A 24,843-nucleotide genomic window follows, 5' to 3' on the forward strand; every position below is an offset into this window, starting at 1 on the left:
CAACTGTGCTGATTCATACAATGTAAGTATCTAAGCTGTGTGACATATAGTCACGGTATGACGATTTGTTCGGCAATTGCACTCCCCATTGAAACGCATGGTGCCGAGCTGCTAATTTTGCATTTGCACTATCCACGCCACGGGCCCCACAACTCAGCCCCTGAGTGGGCTAGAGACAAACAGTCTTCACCGGTGGGGGAAAGTGGGTGGCCCAAAGAGGAGTACACTGTCTGTGATCAGCTCTGACCTGAAGGGGCGGAGTCTCGCCACCACGCCACTATCCACGCCACAGGCCCCACAACTCAGCCCCGGAGTGGGCTAGAGACACATGGTCTTCACTGGTGCGGGTGGGTAGGTGGCCTGGAGAGGGGTACACTGTCCCCGACCTGCTCTGACCTGAGGGGGCGGAGTCTCGCCACCACGCCACTGTCCACGCCACGGACGCCACAATTCAGCCCCTGAGTGGGCTAGAGACACACAGTCTTCGCTGGTGGGTGCATGGAGATTGCCCGGTCCATAGTAGTACTAGCAGTGCAGCAACAGCGCAGGGCCGGAGGTAATGTTTTCATGGCATGTGTCCGTCGGTCCGTCCGTCTGTTAGCAGGATTACGCAAAAACTACTGCAACAGATTTCATGAGGTGGAGGGGTGTAGAATGGCCCAACTTAGAACACATTACATTTTGGAGCGGATCCAAATCACAGGGCGGGTCCACGAGCCGCCCAAACACAGCCGGCCATTCGGTAGCTTGGCCATTCTAGCTTCACTAGATTTCTGATCTGATCTGCTGCTACGTTATGAACCATCCAGACCTCTCAGGTCGTCTGGCACAGGCCTGCTTTCTGTCCCCAGAGTTAAAACAAAACATGGAGAAGCAGCATTCAGTTTTTATGCTCCACATATCTGGAACAAACTTCCAGAAAACTGCAGGTCTGCTGCAACTCTTAGTTCTTTTAAATCAAGACTGAAGACTTTTCTTTTTTTATTTTTATTTTTTATTTTTTATTTTACTTTTTGATTTATTTTTATTAAATCAAATAATTATGTATTCATACAATGCACTGTAACTTTTATTCCTGTATTTTATTTTTCCTATATTTTGTTTAAAATGTCCTTTTTTGTATTTTGTTTTATATGACCTTTTATGTGTTGCACTTTGTCTTGATGCTTTTAATGTCCCTTGCCTAGGATGGGCCAATTTAGAACCCATTCAATTTTGATGCACACAGAGCCACAAAATGCATTCAGGGGCAGAGGTCTGTGCTCTCTGAGCACAATTTCTAGTTGTGAATCTACTTTTCTATCTTCCTGAGGGCCACAGACCGACAAAGCATAGTTTACGCGACGCCTTGGACGTAACAGCGAGAGAAAGGCTACAATCTGGGATCTGTGTTTGCTTGAAGCATCACTTTAACAGGTCTGTGTGCTAAAGTGCATGGCTACTGTGGTTGGCAAACAAGTACACAAAGACTACAATTAGCGAAGCCACAGGGGTTCTTTGTTGTTTTTGTAAAATAGCCCAATGTTTGTGAAAATGACAGCATTATAAGTGTGGTTTTAGCATGAAGGGCCACCAGGTTCTCTTTCATGTTCTTCGAGGGGCCTGCGGCATCAGACTTCTGTCCTCGCTGAAGACCGTAAAGCAAGGCGTCAGAGGATAAAGACGTTCCACAAAGTGTGCGTCGGTTGTCTGCTTCCAAGTCTCCAAGCACTCAAGGAACCATGATGCAGATGGTCTAGTTTGCCCTGACATCTCCCTCAAAATCAACGTTCACCCAGCCAGCGATCACAATGGTCGTTCACACCGCAGCGTCTCTGAAAACCAATGAAACACTAAGGCCTGGATTACACTAATGTGTTTTCGCCGAAAAACAGCCTAGTTTGTGCCTAGCAATTACAATACTGTTACTATCCGCTTGTCTTATTTTTTGCGTGACTACTGTTATTATTATTTCCAAAGTGATGTAACTATAGTATCCACAAAGATACCCTTGATTGCTATAGCTCAAACTTGTAAATCAACTGTTTGATATGCTCTTTAATGGTGGTTGATATTCGTTTTCGGGCACGTTAGTGTGATAAGAGATTTGAACAGATGTTTACATGTAATTTCGTGTCTAAACGTGGATCGTTTTCCACATTCGAAAAACGTCGCCATGAAAACACTCATTTAATCCAGGCCTATGCCCCAGGAGCCTTTGCAACAATGGAAGAGGCAGTCAAGTCAACAAAGAATAAACAGTACATTGAAAAAAGGTTAATATTCAAATTGACTGATTAAACGATTAACAATCGGTTTAAAAAAAAGAATTTGCATACTCAATACCAGCCGCCACTAATCAATATATTACAAGGGGCTCAAGATTTTTCATGGGGCTCAAAATTCCTGGCGACACCCCTGCTTCATAACTTCATAACCCTGACTGCAGGTTCGTGTCTTGCTTCCGATTTATTCAACTCTACCTAATTTGTCTCCGCAAACCAATGTGCTATGGAGGACAGCTTTTCATTCTCTCATTCTTCAGCCTCAGTTAGTCTACCTGGAGAAAACAGGAGACGGCAACTTAAACGAAAGAACAGAACTAAACCAAGGTTAGTCTCCCAATCTCCTGAATGCCTTTGAAAAGCCCGGAGGGCCTTAGCAGGCCGATAGCCTTCGGGGACTGACTGAGAGTCTAAGGTTCGTCTGTCTCTGCCCCAGCTTCTCATCCCTCCACGAGACTTCCTCTGAGGGAACGCATGAATGACAATAGCGCCTGGGTGAATGACCGCCTCCCAGCAGGCATTTGACTTTGGAGAAGACGCCTGTGGAGAGGGAGTTGCTTGAGCGCAATGCGACGAGACAGGGGGCCTTTTGTGCGGCTAGGTGAAGCTAATGGCTAACTGAATTCCTCCCCTGAAGGGCTTAAGCCAAGAGGTTGAATAGAGAGGAAGGGGCTTCCTCTCTCTTTGTCCAGTTCTGGTTTTGTTCAGGTGTCTGGAGGGCTAAAGCTAAAGCCCACCAGTAGCATTAGCACTGGCGCTTGAAGAGTACACAGTTCAAGTTCTACAACGGTTAATCTTCCAAGAGTACAAGCAAAATGTGCTTGAACATTTGTTTGTGTTTTCAAGGCAGCGACAGGACCCCACATAGTTATGCCAAGAATCTTCTGGAGAGGTGTGCATAGTGTCTTGGTTACATCACCGTCTGGGATCATCATCATTACCGTATCAGTTGGAGGAGACACACAGAGACCAACCACCTGTTTTTTTGGGGAGGACACATGCCCCGGTCTTGTCTGCTGTTTAACTTTCCAGATGTGCCAGGTTGCCTAATTACATTGTGCATAGATAGATGTCTCCTCAGGCATTCCCAAACCACGCTGCTCTACTGTACATTTCAACCATGAGCATTCAGAACAGTGAAAGCATAGCAGACCGTTTTCATACTTCAAATACGTAGCCCTGCAAAATATGCGTTGGTGTAATCCAGGCCTGAGAAAGTATGCTTCACAAACAAATGTAAAATGCTTTAAACATATTAAAAAACGACAACTTCTACAGCTTTACAAAGCCTTAATAGACCATTCATAATTTATATGCTTGACAAATAATGGAAAAGAAAATGTTATGCAATACTGTACAAATTTGGCAAGATTGACCGAATTTAAGGATAAGTAACAAACTGTTCCATTAATTTCTACAAAAACTTGCTTTCAATGATTTAAGGAGTATTCATGTTGGTATCATAGGGGATTTATGACACTTGAATCCGACTTTCAAGTTATAGCTCATTTTAAGAGGGACCCCAATCTATATAAGCATCCTTTTTCTTCCAAACACAGCATGATTGTGCTTCCAAACATAAGAGCGGCCATCTTTTTCCACTTACACAGCCAACCCAAGAAAGAGCCATCCAGCTTCCTCATGCCACCTTCTAAACATCCCTCTCCAACGAGTCAGTGTGTGTGTGTGTGTGTGTGTGTGTGTGTGTGTGTGTGTGTGTGTGTGTGTGTGTGTGTGTGTGTGTGTGTGTGAACATCAAAGACACATGGAAAGGCACTTGGAAGAGCAACATAACGTTGGTTTCAGAAGACAGTGAGTAACAACATAGGAGTTATGGAAGAAGGGAAGATGAGGAAAAAGGCAAGGAGGCTCCAGGCATCTGCTGGAGCGCTACAGACTGCAGAGGAGGGAGAGAGAGAGAGAGAGAGAGAGAGAGAGAGAGAGAAAGAGAGAGAGAGAGAAGAACGAAGGGGAAATCCCACATGCACAAGGGGTGTGGAAGGGGTGTTTTGCAGGAGAAAAGCAGACATCTGAACACATTGCATAAGCTGACCAATGAGACGCAACGGATCGTGAGCGTAACGAGCAACAGGAGATTTACACTATGATTTATCTGCCGCAAGACCACGGGTAAAAATGTCTACTGTAACTCCAATTGTGTACCCTCACCATTCATTTGTAGAAAGATACTGGACTTGTTTGCGGGGAATTCAAATGGGAATTCCATCAAATCTGCACACAATCGCATATGTAATTGTGTCTAGTCCATTCGAAAATATATTATTTCATTTTCACATTTAAAACTGCCATTAAACATCAAACTAAGAGTATGCACCTTAGCAATATATCATGACAAATTATACTTTAGTTCTTAATTTAAAAGTAAAGTGTCTGGTCTGATTCAATGTGTCCTTGGGCTTTTTTCACGTCTGGTTGGAAAAGCTCAAGTGGCACGGAGAGTGGTTCTTTGACAGTAATCGTATCCAAGTCGGACAGGATGTCACTCATTGGGAGAGGAAGCAATTATGGACAGTTAAAGACCGGGCGGATCCCTATGTGACTCAAGGCACACCAGTCAATTAGTAAGTAATGCCGTGGCCGTTCAAAACATGCCTGTCCGTCCTTGGGTCCTGAGCAATTATACACCTGCTACAATCTGATGCAATCACAAAAGGGAACCCTACCCGGCCGGCCCAGCGTCCTCTAGCTGCTTGGCCTCCATTATGGTATTGCTGCCTGGAGCTTTCTCAGGAAGCACTCATCCAAACACTGCACTTCCTCGGAATCTGAATTTCGAACTTCCGAAAAGCCGAATTTCAACTTTGTACAGTGGTCGATTCGCGCGACAATCGGAATAGAGACAGACATACTTTTTTCCATTATAGCCTGAGGACAAGGGCAGTGCCCGTTCCACACATGCGTGTTCAGAACAGGCCGATTACTCACGGTGCCCGGCGCCCTTTTGGCTGCCTTAGGTCCTACTGCCAGTTGAACATGCGCCTGTTCAGAAGCTGATTAATTGGTGCTTTCTCAAGAACCGCTCATCCAAACAACTTCACGCTCAACACTGCACTTCATTGTTCCTGGGTAAGGGCCCGTCCCCACTGGTCATTTGTCACTCGCGGGGAATGCACGTGTGTCCGCGTGCCCTCCGAGTTGTCATCGCTTGGGTGCCAGGCTTCGAGCTAACAAGCGTTATAATCCTTTCCTCCATTTTTTGATCTGAGCTGCGCGGAGAAACACACCTACCCTCTCCTGATTAGACACCGCTACGCGGAAATTAACATAAAATACAATAGAAACTTCTATTTTATGCTAATTAGCTCGCGGCTCCGCATCGCGTCTGAATAAAAGGCAGCTTTTGACTTGTGGCTAAAAACTCTCTAGGTCGTCCTTGGACAAGCCCTCCAGCGGTTTTTCCAAGTCATCACGATCCTCCGTGTGTCTGGTTAGCTTGTCAGCACTTTCCACTCCTGCCTCCATCTTTACGTCCACGTACGTTGGTGTGGGACGCCCTCGAGATCGATGCCCATGTGTTGGTTTATATAATACCTCCGTGGTTGGTCCCACAGCACCTGTTTGCTGGCTGGAAGCTCCCAGCGTCTCTGGCAGTGACCGGCCAACCTCATTCTCCTGGCTGCCATTTTCTCACTCACCCATGGTAGCTCCCCATACAGATGCTCGTTGGTGACGTGCTCGTACCGGTTGATGTTTAGTACTGCTAGCAGGCAGAATTCTGGTCTAGCGCTCATCTAGGGGCTTCTGCAGGGTGCACTTCAGGGTCCAGCATTCACAGCCATATACAAGAACAGACTCTACGGTCACATCGAAGAAGCTAAGCTTGATGCGTCGGGGGAGTTTGGAGTCCGAACACTGGCCGAGCTGTTCATAGCCTTCCATGTGTGACCCATACGTCTCAGCCTGCTCAGGGTGGGAGTCGAACCCGGGTGTCCCGCGGGACAGACACCGTTTTAACCAGCTGCACCGATGAGAAGCTCGCTCTTCATCAGCGCGGGTCGGCGGTATTTATAATTGGGCGAGTGAGTTTAACCAAGAACTCACTACCTGCTCATGAGGACTCTGTTTCACTTGGTCTTGCTCAGGGGAGTTGACCCATGAGCCCAGGTATTTGAAGTCATTGACTTCTTCAGAGCAGTGCCTCCTCTTGTCATTACAGGTGGATGGTCTGGGAAGATGTTATATGTAGGTGATAGCCTTTGTTCTCTTGGCAATTAGCCTAAGAACAACCTTGGCACACTCTATTCAAGAGCTCTTGTGCTAACAAAAAGACTAATGATAAACATCTTGCCAACATTCCCCTAACATTCTTTACATATGAGTGACTGGAATGCAACCTTGATTGAGAGGTTGTTTTAAGGCCTTGTGTCAACAATAGATGAAGAGATTGCAGAGGTGATAACACTGAATTCTTAAACCACAAGAGTGAGGCGAGATAACAAACCACCTCAAATCAAATCAATATGATTTGCATCAAGATTCAAGACTGACTATCTATTGGGTTTAGCTGGCATATATACTGTATTCAAATGACTTGTCCCCTCAGAGATGTCACACAACAGGCCTGTGTGGGGACCTGGTCAGCCCTTTGTGTTGACTCTGTCTTTTGATCTGGGACACAAGCCGGGTCATGTCGTGACACAAAGCTCTCTGCTGGAGCATAAGGATGCGCTCGCCCGGGACTCCGGGGGATCATGTTTTGTCAATCTTGAACAATGGGGCTGAGGGTTCTTTAATGAACAGACTCCTCATTGTGAGACCGCCTTCTGTGGGCAATGACTAATTGACCGTAAACATGAATTAATCACAAGCTCTGGTGTGTCTTCTCTGATAATGCTGGCATTTAAAACAAGTAATACAAAAAAAGTTAGATAAGCAACTGACTTATCAGTGATTGATTAATGTTTATGGTTGATGGGGGGGGGGGGGGGGAGAGAGAGAGAGAGATGAGTAGATACATTCCAAACTCTAAAGACTATGTTTAATTATATGTGACTCCTAACACTGGCATACTTATATGATGTATTCTAGGCTACAGGACACATGGGACATACAGACTGAGTGTGTAGAAAGATTTATCTGCTCTATAATTGACTGGCATTCCAATCCCCCAACAACATTCCGAGACTCATGATCATTCTTTGGTTATCTGGCTCAGTTGAGTGAATTTGATTGCCAAGGCGCACCTTGTCTGATGACTTTTAAGCATGCGCATTCTTTGGTGAGAATCTCGGAGTTTAATAGCGGAAAATGTCATGGTCCGCTGCTTGACTGCGGCACTCACACACAGACTCTGTCTGTACAGAAAACACTCCTCCACATGCAACAATGCACATTTGCACCTTCATGCACTATTCTATTACATCATATTGCACTGTTTTATTATTATTGTAGTGTTTTATTACTATTTATCTGCATTATTATTAGTTTTAGTAAGTTGTATTGCAGTTATCTTGTGTTATTACTCATTTCCTGCTGCGAGGTTCATGAGCCAGAATTTACTGCCATGTACCTGTGCAATGGATGTAACAAGGAATCTGAATCTAAAATAAGCTATTTGAGCAGGGGAGGGACTGCAGTAGGCTAGGACTGCAGCAACATGTAGGTCTATTGATATGAAAACATCAGCTATTCAAATTGTAAACTACAGTGCACATTCCAAGTTATTATGCAACAATTATTTGCATAATTAGGAGAATTGGGAGACAGCTGAGTGAGACATCGTGATGCGCGAGACGCATAGGCCTTCACTCTTAGAACAGATGTGTTAAAAACGTTAAAAACATTTAAAATATCGCAAAATGAATTGTTTTTAATAGGCTACATCATGCACAATATCAATTAGACTATACTCACATAAATGGTGTCATAAGCATCACTAAAGAAAAAAAGTGACTGGTCCAGAAAGAGTTCTTGAGTTTCATCAGTCCCCTGCTTCAAAACCTCATCTCCGAAATTTGTCCCGTAATCAAAGAAATCACGTCGGTTGACACAATTGACTGACAGCGCGATGACAAAAAGTGATGCCAGTCCCAACCAAGCTCGTGGCTGCAGACCCATTTTACCTCAGTGCCAGAAATCTAAATGAGCTCGATTTAAACAATGAGGCAAAGGGATTCCGGTTTAGTGCACACCTCTGGCGCACGATAGCGGAATGAATTGGCAGCGGCAAAAGTTCATATAAGAGGGTGGAGTTGAGCAAGGCGGGGAAAGCCAAGAACCCACTGTGGAGCACTGTGGCGAGATGTCCGCCCTGCCCTGAAGACAGTTTTAACTTTGAGTCTAGACTGTCGCTAATGAACCACGACGGAGAAGGAACAGTAGGTTTTTCTGTGGCCCATAATTCTCTCAATAACTATTTTTCAACAGTGATGGGCTTATTTGAACATAAGAATTCCAGTCATTGGACTTCTGACAACAAAATGCATGGAGCTGCGTAAAGAAACATAGGCCTAATAGCCTATATTTAAAAACTAGGGCCAGTGGCTAAATTAACACTAGAAATGGTGCTCGGAGAGCATAGACCTCCACCAATGAATGCATTTCGTGGCTCTGTGCGCGTGCGTGTTGTTTGGTATGGTATATGGTATATGTTTGGTATTGCTGCATTGTTTCAATTCCCCCCATTGACGGGGGGAAATTTCCCCAAAATGAATGGAGGTGAATGGCCAGCCGTGTTCGGGCAGCTCATGGGCCCGCCACATGATTCGGACCCGGATGACGAAACTTGCTTAATGTCCAATTATATACTGCTCAAAAAAAATTAAGGGAAAATTTACACATCCAGCCCTCAATGGGTTAATGATTTTGGTTTCCATTGACGTTCTTACGTCATTTTGTTCATGACAAATTACACAATGCAATCAATAATCTTTCAACGTGAAGACTTTGTTCATCAAGATCTGCGATGATGATTGATGAGTGTTCCCTTAAATTCTGTGAGCAGTACATTCCATCATGTAGTGTATGATGATACTATGCACAGTGATGATGAAGAAGAAGTCTATATTTGTCACACAGAACTTGAATCCAACACACGCGTGTAATGGGTGACAGTCCTTTCTCCCAGGGCCACCAGGAGTCACGCCCGGGGGCCGGTCCAAGTGCTCTGTAGGCTACCATCCCGGTCAGGGATGGACAGCAGAGCGATCTGTTCTTCTTCTGCATGTTTTTCATATTGGGCTTCGATATATGTGGAGGGAACCCAAATGAGCACAGGGAGAACATGCAAACTTCACACAGAACCCATGGGGGGGTTCTGCTGATCTTGCTCAAAGACACACTGCTCAAAGACACACTGCCGGGAGTTGCGATCAAACTGGTAACCTTCCGATCCCCAGCTGTCACCCTCCTGGTGACAAGGCGAAATCTAGAAGGAGACAGAAGACACGGAGGCTAACACCTCACCAGATGGCAATGCTGCAAAATGAATCTTCTACCTACACACATTTCTGGTTTTCGTATATAATAGTACAGTATGCCATTACATTGCTCAACAGTAGACAGACAGTATGCATTTGGTCCCAAATAGAGGGTCAAGGGGACAATTTTCTCACATTCTTCCTAGAACACCATACTCTTGACAGTTCACTGCCTACCACACGAAACAGCTGTTCCTGAGCAGAACTGTATCTGGGAGTTGTGGTGGGGCTGTTAGGCTACTTGACAGCCCAATAGCACCATCTCCTGGCGATGTTTGGCAAGTGTTTGTCAAACCAGGGGGGGAAATCGTTGAACTTAATTAGTTAGAAAGAGAATCTCCACTACAAGACGAGTGTGCTAATCGTATGCATACGTTTGGAATGAAGGCCGTCGCATTCATTAGGGCCTTTGTATTTTGAAGTGATGATGGATTTATGTAGCCTATAGGAGAAAGATTTTGGCGGGTAGCCCAAGCTAGGTGGCAGGGCGAGGTGAGCACAAAACCCCAAAAGAGCGTGCGCACAGATAAAAAAAAAAAAAAAAAAAAAGATTTCTAAAACCGTGCGCATGCACACCTGCATCAAATTCCCCCTTTATAAATAACAGCCCGTCTGGAAATGTGCGCACGTTGACCAGCCTCATACCCCACCCTCTACGCACTCATGATTGCCCATATATGGTCAGTGAGCCGCCTCATTCATCCATTCATAAATTCCATTCACCCCAGTAATTTTTTTGGACAAGGATTACACAAAATGGAAACACAATTTACAATGAAGCCAGCTCCCTGTGTGGGGGGTGCTAGAGACATGGCGTTTGGACAGGGGTGTGCGGGGGAGAGACACGGCGTTTGGACAGGGGTGTGCGGGGGGAGAGACACGGCGTTTGGACAGGGGTGTGCGGGGGAGAGACAGCGTTTGGACAGGGGTGTGCGGGGGAGAGACATGGCGTTTGGACAGGGGTGTGCGGGGGGAGAGACACGGCGTTTGGACAGGGGTGTGCGGGGGAGAGACACAGCGTTTGGACAGGGGTGTGCGGGGGAGAGAGACAGCGTTTGGACAGGGGTGTGCGGGGGAGAGACACGGCGTTTGGACAGGGGTGTGCGGGGGAGAGACACGGCGTTTGGACAGGGGTGTGCGGGGGAGAGACACAGCGTTTGGACAGGGGTGTGCGGGGGAGAGAGACAGCGTTTGGACAGGGGTGTGCGGGGGAGAGACACGGCGTTTGGACAGGGGTGTGCGGGGGAGAGACACGGCGTTTGGACAGGGGTGTGCGGGGGGAGAGACACGGCGTTTGGACAGGGGTGTGCGGGGGGAGAGACACGGCGTTTGGACAGGGGTGTGCGGGGGGAGAGACACGGCGTTTGGACAGGGGTGTGCGGGGGAGAGACACGGCGTTTGGACAGGGGTGTGCGGGGGGAGAGACACAGCGTTTGGACAGGGGTGTGCGGGGGGAGAGACACGGCGTTTGGACAGGGGTGTGCGGGGGGAGAGACACGGCGTTTGGACAGGGGTGTGCGGGGGGAGAGACATGGCGTTTGGACAGGGGTGTGCGGGGGAGAGACATGGTGTTTGGACAGGGGTGTGCGGGGGAGAAACATGGCGTTTGGACAGGGGTGTGCGGGGGAGAAACATGGCGTCTGGACAGGGGTGTGCGGGGGAGAAACATGGCGTTTGGACAGGGGTGTGCGGGGGGAGAGACACGGCGTTTGGACAGGGGTGTGCGGGGGGAGAGCCTGGAGTGCACCGAATTTCTGGCTGTGACCCGAGTGGACCCGAAATACAGCCACCCTTTCACCTCCAGTCATCTTTTGGACTGGGAATAGATCAAATTAAAACAAAACTGAGAATGAAGCCAGCTACCTGTTTGTGGGTGCTAGAGACAGCCACCCATTCACCTCCAGTCATTTTAACCTCCGCCCCAGTGAATCACAGGGCGGGTCCATGAGCCACCCATACACGGCCCGGACGGCCATTCAACTCCGTTCATTTTTTTTGCAAAAACTACCAGACTGCTTTTCATGTAACTCGGTGGAGGGGTGTAGCATGGGCCAATTTAGAACCCATTCAATTTTGGCGTGCACAGAGCCACAAAATGCATTCAGGGGCAGAGGTCTGTGCTCTCTGAGCACCATTTCTAGTATATTAAAACTAGCGGGTGTGAGACTGAGGCGTTGAAAACAGCAGGTTGAAAGTTAACTTAAAGTTAATTGATAATGGAAAACATTATGTGTGACAAATTTTGTTCATTTACTCCTACATCAGTGACGACCAATGAAGTTGTTAAATTCCTTCAGTCACTAATGGAACATATGCAGGTTATGGGTTTATCGACAACATCCTGCTAAGACATGTTGCTTCCCAGATTGCTTGTCCCCTTACATATTTGTTTAATTGGTCATTAAAATCAGGGCATTTTCCAAAGGTATGGAAACAAGCCAAGTTGTGTCCAATACCCAAAGACAAAAAATAAATAAATTAGGAAGCGCCAACAGTGAAGTAGAGGAAGCATTGAAGCTGGATTTCGAGAGACTCATAAAGTGGGTCAGGTTGAATAAACTGGTGCTAAACATGAGAAAAACTAAGTGATGGTTCAGTAGTTGGTTCTAGGAGGAAAGGGCCTCTTGAATCCTCTCTATAGCTCAGCGCAGATGGAGTAATGATAGAACAGGTGAGGAACAACAAACTATTGTGAATTCTTCACATCTGGATGAACGTTGGTCTTGGACATCTCGTGTCTTATTTCCGCAAGAAAATAACCGGACGTACATGTATGTTATAGCGTATAAGCCTACATTCTCCCTTCGAGTAATAATTTTACGGAATACCTGCTTCTATCAGAAGTTTATCTACAAGAGACTTCAAGAAACATATAAAGACTCTTTTAGACGGTCATTTGTGTACAATACATGTAGTGTATTGATATATTACGTATGTATTGATATGTACTAATGTTATGTTTTAGATGTTAAATTGATATGCATTGAGTGTGTTGAAATTTATATTTAATTATATGTATTGATATGTTTTAATGTTCAGGAAGAGTAGCCATTGGCTAAAAGAGGTCCTCATAAAAACCGAAACTCAAACTCTGGCTGCAGAACACTCGTGTTAGATAGTCAAGGCCTGCGTTACAGACAGCCTCACTTCTCACACTGTGCAAAACATATAGCAAAGCAAACATGAGCCAGCTGAAATGGTTTTTGGAGAAGAGATCTTATTGAATTTGGGGGCATGAAATCCTGAGTCAGTATATCGTGTCATAACAATGTCAGTCATCCCGACTCCACCACCACTGACTCTGCATTGGGGCAATAAATGAATCACCATTTAGACTGTCTCTGCCTGCCATGCTGCCAAAGTGCTGTGTCTGGCTTTACTTACAGTAGGCTACTGTGCACCAATCTGCAAAAAGAATTGGGGGAGAATATTTTGATATCACAATATTTACCCTTACTAGCTAACTGGCCTTCACAGCAAGCAAGCTCTGAATCAACCCTGACTCAGAGTGACAGAGACCCCATTTACACCTGGCAATAAAATGTGTTTTGGGTGATTGCAATCTGACAGACAGTGCCAAACCGCATGAAAGTACAGGTGTAAATGCACCCAAAATGTTCTGAAGACGGATTGTGATCTGATCAGCCTAACCAGGTGGTCTGGGACGCATTGCGATCACATTGAACACGTGTGTTCAATGTGTAAACGCAGATGCGTTTTAAATCCACATACAGCAGCGTTAAACCAATGTCATTCGGTTGTTTGAGCTAGATAGAGCAATCTGATCTCAATCGGATCTCGCTGGAGACACATTAATACCAGGTGTAAATGTAATCAGGTTAAATCATATCTAATCACCACTAAAGCTCGCTATGTAGCTTGTTATCTTGAGCTTTGATCTTGTGCCCGCAGCCCAGCTGTTCCGGTATTCCTGATATAGCACGGCTTAACAGAAACCGCTTCAGTGGTGTAGCAGTGTGCTTGAGCTGCACCTGTGCGTCACAAGACATTCCTCACAAAGTGTCAAGGACTGTTTGACTGACTGACTGACTGACTGACTGGCTGGCTGGCTGGCTGGCTGGCTGGCTGACTGACTGACTGACTGACTGACTGACTGACTGACTGACTGATTGACTGACTGACTGACTGACTGACTGACTGACTGACTGACTGACTGACTGACTGACTGACTGACTGACTGATTGACTGACTGACTGACTGATTGACTGACTGACTGACTGACTGTTTGACTGACTGGCCTGAATCTGTCGCACACAGTCCACAGCTTGTGACCGCACTGCATTGTGGTAAAAAATAGTACACATAGCATACATAATATACATAATAATATAATATGTATATATAATATACATAATAATATACATAATATACACAACATAATATTAATAATGGACAAGTGAAACATGTAAGGCTATAATAGCTAAGCATTAAGGGGGATGGAGGGCTGAGTTGGAATGGAATGGGAGGGGTCAGGCACGGTAGAACAGCCTGATAGCTGTTGGCACAAAGGACCCGAACTGCTCTTTTCTGCACCTGGGAGGGAGGAGCCTGTGGTTGAAGGCACTCCCCATCTGCCACACCCCCGTCACAGAGGGGATGAGGGCTTATCCAGGATGTTCTTCTGTTTATCCCTCATCCTCCTCTCCACCACTGCCTCCAGACTGTCCACCCCAACGCTAGAATTCAACCCTCAGCCAAGCTGTTCTCTGCATATCCCCTCTTTTACCATACACTGTACCATCAATCAATCAATCAATCAAAGCTTTATTTGTATAGCGCATTTCATACCCAGAGGCAACACAATGCGCTTTACAGAGAACAAGGGAGGTGGGCATACGACCCACCTCTACATATTCCATATACCATCTCCCATTTTCTAATTTTACATTAAAATATACAAATATATAAGAAATATTTGGCTTGTGTGGACCACCACTGTCCCAAATATGAAATCAGCATCAGCATTATCAAGAAATAAATCCTGAATATCCAAATATATGCATATAAGAACGGTTTACATCAGTAGACATCCCTGCATGTGCATCAATTCTGAGCTTACGTAAGCCCAGAGACCAGACCCCATTTAAAGAGACGGCGAGCTATTTTCGAGGCGTATAATGAAACATTATATCTTGACACAGATGATTGTGGCGCCTGCCCTGCTTTTCTGGAATCTAATTGAGGCGCCCGCTGTGACGGAGAACGCCGTCACCCTCCTTACATAACCTGCAGGGTGGATGGATGGAACGGAGGGGCGGAGTTTAAAAAGAACAACGTTGGAGGGGAGACTATATATACCATATACTATGTGACGCTCCGCGTGTGACGTTCAGCGTGTGACGCTTTCGCCGACGCAGGAGGAGGATGGGGGCGGAGACGACGTCTCCCTGCACGTGGCTGTAGCTGTCATTGTACACCTCTCTCCCTCCCTCTCTCTCTCTCTCTCTCTCTCTCTCCGTCCATCTGCTCCACACCTCCCTCCTCCTCCTCTCCTCCCCCTCCTCCTCCTCCTCTCCCTCTCCCCCTCTCCATCCTCTCCGCATGCATCACGGCATCCTGCTAAGCGCTCGGCCAATGGCGGGCTCCGAGCCGCGGCCATGTGACCCCAGCCTCCAACCGTTCTACAAGAGGCACCGGCAAAAAGAGGGGCGTGTCCCATTCTCAGCCCCTCTCGCTCTCTCTCTCTCCTCTCCTCTCTCTCTCTCTCTCTCTCTCTCTCTCTCTCTCTCTCCTCTCTCTCTCTCTCTCCTCTCTCTCTCTCTCTGAGGCAGACACGCCAGGGTCTCTGAAGCAGGTCTTCATGGAAGGAATATACCGACTCCAGTCGATGCAAAATCACAGCACTGCTTGAGAGAGAGAGAGAGAGAGCTTGGAGGACAGGATACCCTTCTCTGCATCACCGGGGAACGCAGGCACGAACGCAGGAGCGATGGAGGGGTCCCCGGCAGAGGAGCGTCCCGAGACATCGGCGTCGAACGGCAACGGCTCCCTGCTGCCCGCGCCGCCCACCATCGCGCCGGCCATCCCGCCGTACGTCAAGCTGGGCCTCACCGTGGCCTACACCGTCTTCTACTCCCTCCTCTTCGCCTTCGTCTACGCCCAGCTGTGGCTGGTGCTCCGCTACCGCCACAAGCGCTTCAGCTACCAGACCGCCTTCCTCTTCCTGTGCCTGCTCTGGGCGGCGCTGCGCGCCCTCCTCTTCTCCTTCTACTTCCGCGACTGCGTGACGGCCAACGCGCTGGGGCCCTTCTCCTTCTGGCTGCTCTACTGCTTCCCTGTCTGCCTGCAGTTCTTCACACTCAGCCTCATGAACCTCTACTGCGCCCAGGTGAGGGGGAGGGGCCGTGTGTGTGTGTGTGTGTGGGGGCGGGGGGTGGGGGGGTGGGTGGAGAGAGAGGACTAATGAAGGGGATGGGGGAACGCAGGGTGGGGGTTTTGGGGGGTATGGCAACACATCAAAGGAAGATTTCCCATAATTCCATTATTTAGTAGCTTAGCACACATACACTTGACTGAGCAATACTCAGGCACAGCCTTTTGGTATTCATACAGCCGGCTACATACGTGTTTCAGTCAGCGACGGCGTGAGGTTCGGTCAACCAATCAGACCCTCGCCGCTGAAAAGACGGGCGGACCCGAGAGACAGCCCACGCCGTAGGCCCCACGCCGATGTAGTCCAGCTTTGGATGAGGAACGAGACGCACCGGTCCGGTCTGCAGACTGCAGCGTTCACACACACGCTTGACATTCTGTGTGTGCCGCTTCGCTCGGCCAGCTAGCAGGGGAACGCCACATCTATTCGCAGAATATTGCTTCCTTTGCATAGTCATTAAAGATTGGGGCCACCTGTCATCGCCTGGTTTCACCAGACCCAATTTGCAAAAATACGAAGGATCTGGAACTGCTGAGTTTATTTTCGATTTCTAAGGGGCGTTATCAACGGTCGCAGACCAAAAGGCCTCGGGAGGCAGTTGGATAGACCTACGACCAATCAGAGCAACGAAAAGTGGGTTAGTAGCTGTAGCATTGAATTAATTGGGTATAGTCGTTGCATCAAGCCCGCCCCATATTAGATAAACGGCTGTGATTGGCCCGGCAAATATCTGGCAGGGGGAACTCAGTCTGAACGGGATCGTGGCCAGACTGATCTGTGGAGAGAAACAGAATGGGAGCTCACTAATAAACTGTTCACCTCTGTCAACCTAGGTTCATATTCACATAGGTAAGTTTTGGGGTCAGGACAAAAAAAACGGATAGCAAATAGCAACGTCTGAATGGTAAAAAGGGGGTCGATGTGTTTGAGTGTGCTGGAGGCTCCTTCATTTATTTTTATTTTTTTAAAATTTAAATCTGCAGTCATAATCAATGCCGTGAAGCTCAGGTTCCTCTGACCGGCCACGTTGTAGAGTATTTGTTGTTATTTACATGGACTCTGGTCCAGCAACGTCTTCCCCTACTTGATAAGCGCCGCTTGCAGAACATCACGTCGAGATATGAGTCCAACGTCTCTCGTGCTCTTTGATCCCAACAGGTTTACTTCAAGGCCAAGTCCAAGTACACCCCAGCCCTGCTGAAGTACAGGTACTGTTAGAACACTGTTCCAACCTTTCACCACGAACAGGGGACCTGGCTCAAAATACTATCGGAAATCCTTTCAATTACTTTATCATTTGCGTGGGTCCTTCTGAGGTGGCAGGTGGTTGGGGTTTGTATTTTCGGGAAAGGCTCATTGGTTTCATTGTGCCAGAAATGAGTAGACAATTGAAGTAATTTAAGATTCAAAGTAGTACAATTCTCAAATATTATTTTGACCCAGGTCTGATTTACAGTTCCTTAGATGTCTCAATATTTATGCCTACCTTCTCAATATATCCATCAATCCAGTCAGACTGGACTGCATGGTGACATCACCCTTTAAAGTCGCACAGAAACGGACGTTTGAGATCATCTAACTTCCGTAGTTTGACGTATTTCAGACGCAAACAAGCTATGGGGGTGGGACATAATGTTTAGAGGAATTTGATTGGAACATTGACAAGTGGACGGGTTTTAAGAACTTCAGACAGATTCGATAGAAGGATAGCGTTGATTGACGGGTGGATGTCGTGAGATTATTAGCCTACAATCTAAGGTACCTGTTGTCGTCACTGCACGTGACCTACCGTTTTCCAGGAAGTAAGAAATTATATACTTTGATATAAGATTACAACAAAAGTAGAATTTTGTAATTTTTTTGGCATACATTGTTGAATAGGTGAACACTATGACCAATTATGTGAACCAAAATGGGACAGAATTCTTTTTTCATTTCAGTGCGACTTTAAAGATGCTCAGTTCAATTTCTCTTTTCTTTTTTCGGCCACTAGATGGGGCAGTGGTGCAGCGTATCAGATATAAACAAGTGGGCGTTTTCACTCTATATATGCCGTTCAGGGGGTGGGGCTCAGCGCCGGGCCGGCTTCGCTCATAATAAAAATAAATTCTGCATTTGCTCCACAGGCACTACACTGTTGGCTATATTTTCTGTACAGATAGTTATGACTCCCCTGGACCTATTTATTGCATATATTGGATTTTTTTTTTTTACAAAAAGTGTGGTAAATCGAACAGAGCACCTTTAAAGCAATACATAACTGTAGAAAACGCTTTCTCTGAACTGTGCCCCCACAGGCTCTGCGAGTAAGTGCACTGTCGTACTGTGTAACGTTATCAGATTGTCTTTTTCTTTTTCTGGCTTCCTCCGTGATGCTTCGCTTCGGTTTTCTAACCTCCGCCATGATATCATTGAGTTAAAAAACGCATGATATCCACAGACGCCGGAATAGTTAGCTACTACTGTGTTGTTTAAGCACAACGTTGCACATGCGCACTTCGATTGAATGCTGCATCCCAGGGGCGCGAGTTTTAAAAGGTAATAAATGTCAATGTATTATCTTTCTGAGTAGACTGTTTGGACGATTCAGTTTAAATCTAATTGGAGAATTAGCAACAGACATGTTTGTAAAGGTCCAAATATCGTGATGTATTGCTTTAAGCTACCATTTCATTATCTGTTGCATTATTAATGATCCCCATAGAGTAACTGAAACAACAGTGGTCAGTCATGGTGGTGAGGATCACACTAGTGTCAACAAATTCTACCCATGTTCCTACAGGAAGTGCTCGCTACATCGAGCCACCCACTCAAAAAGTCAAACATAAACAAACAAACAAACAAACAAGACTTTCCTCCTTACTTCCTTCCATAGGCTCCCACTCTACCTAGTCTTCCTGGTTGTCAGTCTCCTCTTCCTGGTGGTGAACCTGACCTGCGCCCTGTTAGTCAAGATGACCTCCACGGAGGTCAAGACCATCGTCCTGGTCCGAGTCACCATCAACGACACGCTGTTCGTGCTCTGCGCCATCTCTCTGTCCGTCTGCCTCTACAAGGTGGCCAAGATGTCCCTTGCCAGCATCTACCTGGAGTCCAAGGTAGGGACCTTACAGTACTGCTGCTGGCCAGGGCTTTTAGCTACAGTAGCTACAGTAGTTAAACCTCCACCAGGATCCACTTCCCCCCCCGAGTATTTCTAAAGGGAAGTAACCGGTATGTACAGATGTCCAATTGTTTGATTTCACGATCATTAAGTCTTTCTTGTTTTGGAATGTTTGCCTCAACATCATAGAGCTTGGTTTATATGTACAGATGGAGGTGGGTGCTTCACGACCTCCCACTTCCTGGGTTGCAGGGAACGTCGGTCTGTCAGGTGACTTTGATCGGCGTGATGGTGGTTCTCCTGTACGCCTCGAGGGCGTGCTATAACCTGGTGGTTCTCGCTCTGACCAACATCGAGACCATCAACTCCTTCGACTATGATTGGTACAACGTGTCAGACCAGGTAAGGACGTCTCTGTATCACTGACTTGCAAAAAGATTATGATGCTCCGTTTCCACCGCACACAAAAGTACCGACACAACTCTCTACTTAGCTTGCTTTTTGGGGCTTTCCACCGCAAAAAAGGCGAGTAGAGGCAAGGTGAGATGTTTTTTTAGGACCTGCTCTGTCGAGGTTCCAAGCAAGTTGTAGCGCGGTCGTGTAAACACTCCAGACCGCTGATTGGTCAGAGAGAATTGTTAGACCCAGACCAGAACAGACCCAGACCAGGCCCAGACCAGACCTGACCCAGACAAGGCCTGACCCAATATTGACCCTAGATTCTGGCGTTTGAGTTCTTGAGAAGTTTGTTAGTATTGTTAGCAATGCAAATGCTGTAATCTGTAAACTGATGATACCATGTTTAGTATCCTTCGATTGTTGGACTGACACATTGGTCAGAGAGAATTGTTAGACCCAGAAAAGGTCCAGACCAGGCCCAGACCATACCTGACCCAATATTGACCCTAGATTCTGGCGTTGAGCAGATCGTTGATCGTTGGAATGACGCACCTCTCTGTCCAGGCTGACTTGCGCTCCACCCTGGGGGACGCAGGCTACATCGTGTTCGGGGTGATCCTCTTTGTCTGGGAGCTGCTGCCCACCTCCCTGGTGGTCTTCTTTTTCAGGGTCCGCCGGCCACCACAAGACAGAGTAAGTGAGAGAGTGTGTGTGTGTGTGTTTGTGTGTGTGTGGTGTCGGTATTGATTATGGGGTATTGTGTGTAGATCGATGAGGAAAAAAAAGAATTTAATCAATTTTGGAATAAGGCTGTAACATAACAAAAGTAAAGGGGTGTGAGAACTTTCCGGATGCACTGTAAGTGGTCTTGATCACTGGATACTACGGAAGAGCATTAGGGACAACAACTGAGTTTATTATTTTTTTAAGCTTCTGAGTTTAAAGTCAGAGAAAAGAGACAGAGAAAAAAGTCAGAAATAACTTCTGAGATTCAAGTCACAATTTCTGAGATTAAAGTCAGAATTTCTGAGAAAAAAGTCAGAAATAACTTCTGAGATTAAAGTCAGAATTTCTGAGATTAAAGTCAGAATTTCTGAGAAAAAAAACTCGGAATTTCAAAAAAAAGTCAGAAATAACTTCTGAGAAAAAAAGTCAGAATTTCTGACTTTAAACTCAGAAGCTTAAAAAAAAAAAACTCAGCTGTTGGCCCTTATGCTCTTCCGTAGGATACAGACCATACAGTAACATCTACCGTTGGCTTATTGCACACCAAACTCACTCGATACTCACTAATCTGGTGGATCTCTCTGGCAGAGCGGGTCCGGGATGCCAAACCACGTGCTGTCATCCAGAGGCTATTTCTTCGACAACCCCCGGCGGTACGACAGCGACGACGACCTGGCATGGAGCATCCCTCCGCAGAACGCCACGGCTACTACGTAAGTGTCCTTACTCCGACCTGAACTTCCCCGGTGATGGAAAAGTTGGCCAATGTCGTAGGCTTAGGCGTTGTGACTCTTTTGCGGACCTGGTGAGAAGCTGGCTTGCGATAGCTCTTGAAGAAGTCAACCATTTCTTCGTTGATTTTGTTGTTCACCGAACGATGGGTTTGAGTAAATAAAATAAAACGTTAATTTATTTGTTCAAGCGATTTCATCCTCTCCCCTCCCAACAGGCTCTCCACGGACTGCTATGATTGGGGCAGCCGGAACAGCAGCTTCACGGTCCACACGACGACGGACGACCAGCGGTTGACATCGACAACGGGAGAGTTCTACCCGTATCCATAGCGGAGCCCACCATGCACTGTACAGCGCCACAGCACTGCACTTTGACACTTATTACTATTAGAGTAGGCCCATCTGTGTCCATTAACACTATGTGATAGAGTAGTCTCGTATTAGCTATAGAGCGTTTCAAACCTTCTGAGAAAGCGGACTGGTTTTGTTTATCCTTAGATAAATGGGATGGATGATTGTTCTGAAATAATTCTAAGAAACGTTACTTTGCTGAACTGTAATGTTGGTCTCAATGAGATCAATTTGGTACAATGCTGAGTTGTGTTCAGAACCTGTTAATAGCCACTGAAATGCAGACAACTCTCAGGTTAGTTCTGAGGCCTGGGTTACACGATGCCGTTATCTCCGGTTACATGAGCGGTTTAACATCTTAAATGATCTCTGTCTACACGGAAACATGCATCACTGGACCATTCACTACACTTGGCATGCGCGTGCTGGTTGTAAACTACGGAAGAGCATTAGGGCCAACAACATCGTTTTTTTAAACTTCTGAGTTTAAAGTCAGAAGTTCTGACTTTTTTCTCATAAGTTTTTTTTCTCAGAAATTCTGACTTTAATCTCAGAAATTCTGACTTTAATCTCAGAAGTTATTTCTGACTTTTTTCTCAGAAATTCTGACTTTAAACTCAGAAGCTTAAAAAAAAAAGGAAAACAGTTGTTGGCCCTAATGCTCTTCTGTAGTAAACAGACCCTGACAGTTATTCATGAAAATAATTGGTTCCTAAATAGGGAGGGAAAGTGAAAACATGCGCCCCTAGCGGATTTGTTCCTATCGGAGAGGAGTTTCAATGTAAACTCCCATAGACCGGATTTTCTAATAATTACTACAAAGCCATTTCGGTGAAGTTATCAAAACAAAAACTTGTGAGTGTTTTAATCTACCAACTGTGAGAATTTCAAACAGTATTTTTCGCCTTCTTTCAAATTTTCAAAATTGCTCCATTCCTCCAGTCAAAGTCAATGGAATTTAAGAAAAATATGTTCATAATTCGGATTGTGATTGAAAATCAACTATGATCACCAGAATCAATAAAGTTTGTCTCCAAGTATTTGCTGTTTAAGGCATTCTACTAACTTTTCGGTGGAGACCAAGATATAATTTTTCAAAAGACGTGTCTATGAGAAATCCCATTAATTCTCTCGGCATTAGGAACGTTACCACTAGGGGGCGATGGGGTTACTTTCCCTCCCTATAGCTTTTCGAATGCATTTATTTAGGACCGTCTTTAACCAAAGAAAATCTTGGTCAATTAATCAGTTGATTTGGGCACTTTTTCTTCTCAGACCTACATTTCCAAATTATGCTTATTATTCATTAGTAACTAACTAGTTATGTGGCATAAGTTACCGTTATAGTATTTTATTATTATTATTATTATTATTATTATTATTATCATTATTGTTGTTGCTTTTATTTATTGTATTAATTTAATTTTTTTTATGTAGACCCATTAGGCCTTGCCCTCGAGTTTGCGCTACCATGGACATGAAGCCTCTCATTTTTTCAGACATCTATCCACATGATTTAAATGAACTAAAAATTGCATGGACTGTCATTACATAATTGAATTTTCTAACTAGAAATGGTGCTCAGAGAGCACAGACCTCCGCCCCCGAATGCATTTCCTGGCACTGTGCAGTGCACGCCAAAATTTAATGGATTTGGTCAATGCTACACACCTCTGGCTGGTTCGGCCATGTTTGGGCAGCTTGTGGACCCGCCCCATGATTCATATCTGCTCCAAAATTGAATGAGTTCTAAGTTGATCCATGCTACACCTCTCCACTGGGTTTCATGAAAATCAGTCTGGTAGTTATTGCTTAATCCTAGTCCAAAATATTAATGGAGGTGAATAGACAAACAAGGAAATGACTCATGGACCCGCCCCTTGATTCGGATAACCTCCAAAATGTAATGGGTTCTATGTTGGCCCATGCTACACCCCTCAGTCTGGTAGTTATAGCGTAAATGAATGGAGGAGAATGGCGGCCCTGTTTGTCCTTTTGTCTTATTATAAAACATATAATTAGGAAACAAGAGGCCGACTATGTAAGCGAGGGAAAGAGAGGATGCCCGTCTGTGTGTGTGTGTGTGTGTGTGTGTGCCTGTGTGTGTGTGTGTGTGTGTGTGTGTGTGTGTGTGAGTGTGTGTGTGTGTGTGTGTGTGTGTGTGTGAGAGTGTGTGTGTGTGTGTGTGCCTGTGTGTGTGTGTGTGACTCGGAGCCGGGGCGGTTAGAGAGAGAGAGAGAGAGAGAGAGAGAGAGATGCTGGAATCCTACAATCACATTTAGGGCTGTAGAATGATGTTCCATGTGGGTCATTCAGAACGCTGTTCACACGACGGAAGGCAAAAATGAAAACACCCTTTGCAGTGTTTTCAAGTTTGTGGATTCAGTCCTGGAAAAAGCCATTGTTGTGGATGCGCGGTGCAAAAGTAACAAAAGGATTACGAAAACAGCCGAAAACGGCGTCGTGTTACCCAGGCTTGAAACAGCTCAGGCCTTTCACATAAAAACCTCTCAAATGAATTCACCCCTTTCAAACATGGAGTTGACTGGTCTGTTTATTTAAACCAATCACAATTGTCTTCGGCAGAGCGGTTGCTAGGTGGTTGTTTCATGTAGTCTGGACTAAGTCTGATTGGGCGAACAACAGTTTTTTCCGCCGTTATCACCGCTGATTGGGCAAATAATAAACAAATGACAAGGCTTATCCCCAGAACCTACATCCGTTGAGTCAAGACCACTCTTGTATACTCTTGTCTATTCAGTATATTCTTATGGATTAACAGTGGAAATGTTTAAATATTACTTGTTCTTAGAAGCCAAAATTGTTAGATTCTCATGATGGTTGTGTCCAGGTACAATACTCTCTTGTCTGAAGCACAGGAGGAGCCACGCCTGTACAGGTAGAATATACTGTAGATGTTTACTGTTGCAGAGTATTTTGTATTATTATGTCTACCTGAACATAACCATGGGTTGTTCAAGACACTGAATGAATCATTTGGGTGTTAAAGGCAGACAGCTTCGTTTTCTGCTAATTTTCATTGTGATACATCAGATAAAGCTAGTACTTCAAACATGCAGTGACAATGTAGTTCATATTTAGAGGACATACCAATGTAGGCTTGATTATAGAGTAAAATAATAATGGAACTGCTATTGTACAAATTAGATGATATATCTGGCACTTCCATGTCATTAGCCAACAACAAAAAATGACTGAATGACTAAACATATATGAATTTATTGATGATTTGAGTTGAAACAGTGTGGATTATATATTTCTAAAGGGAGGAGTGTTTTGTACATCATTTGTAACGCAGAGTTTCACTCAAACTGTTATATTTTGCGTCTTGTCTGTAGATGTGTTGTGATGTGTATGTTGACACATAAACATGATAAGAAACGTTTGTGTTTCCTTTTGTGTTTCCTTAATG

At 45.6% G+C, this 24,843-nt stretch overlaps 2 protein-coding genes across 2 annotated transcripts in view; one reads left to right on the forward strand and one right to left on the reverse strand.

Moving 5' to 3' along the window:
• Positions 1-8,342, reverse strand: part of LOC311311689 (nidogen-1-like) — a gene marked incomplete at both ends in the record, with an annotated part of 28,813 nt that extends 20,471 nt beyond the window's left edge. The window contains one exon of the mRNA XM_084441443.1: positions 8,139-8,342. Coding sequence (XP_084297569.1) covers positions 8,139-8,342 — 204 coding nt within the window. The remainder of the gene's footprint in view (positions 1-8,138) is intronic.
• A 7,311-nt stretch (positions 8,343-15,653) lies between these two features.
• Positions 15,654-21,389, forward strand: gpr137bb (G protein-coupled receptor 137Bb; the record flags this gene model as incomplete). Its single annotated transcript, XM_084441444.1, has 7 exons — positions 15,654-16,052; positions 17,256-17,305; positions 18,973-19,195; positions 19,453-19,602; positions 20,164-20,292; positions 20,914-21,038; positions 21,275-21,389. The coding sequence occupies 7 exons, from the start codon at positions 15,654-15,656 to the stop codon at positions 21,387-21,389; spliced, it is 1,191 nt and encodes a 396-aa protein (XP_084297570.1).
• Positions 21,390-24,843: the final 3,454 nt, after the last annotated feature.

The sequence above is a fragment of the Borostomias antarcticus genome, assembly GCF_949987555.1.
Source record: "Borostomias antarcticus genome assembly, chromosome: 7".
In the NCBI taxonomy this organism is placed as follows: Eukaryota; Metazoa; Chordata; class Actinopteri; order Stomiiformes; family Stomiidae; genus Borostomias; species Borostomias antarcticus.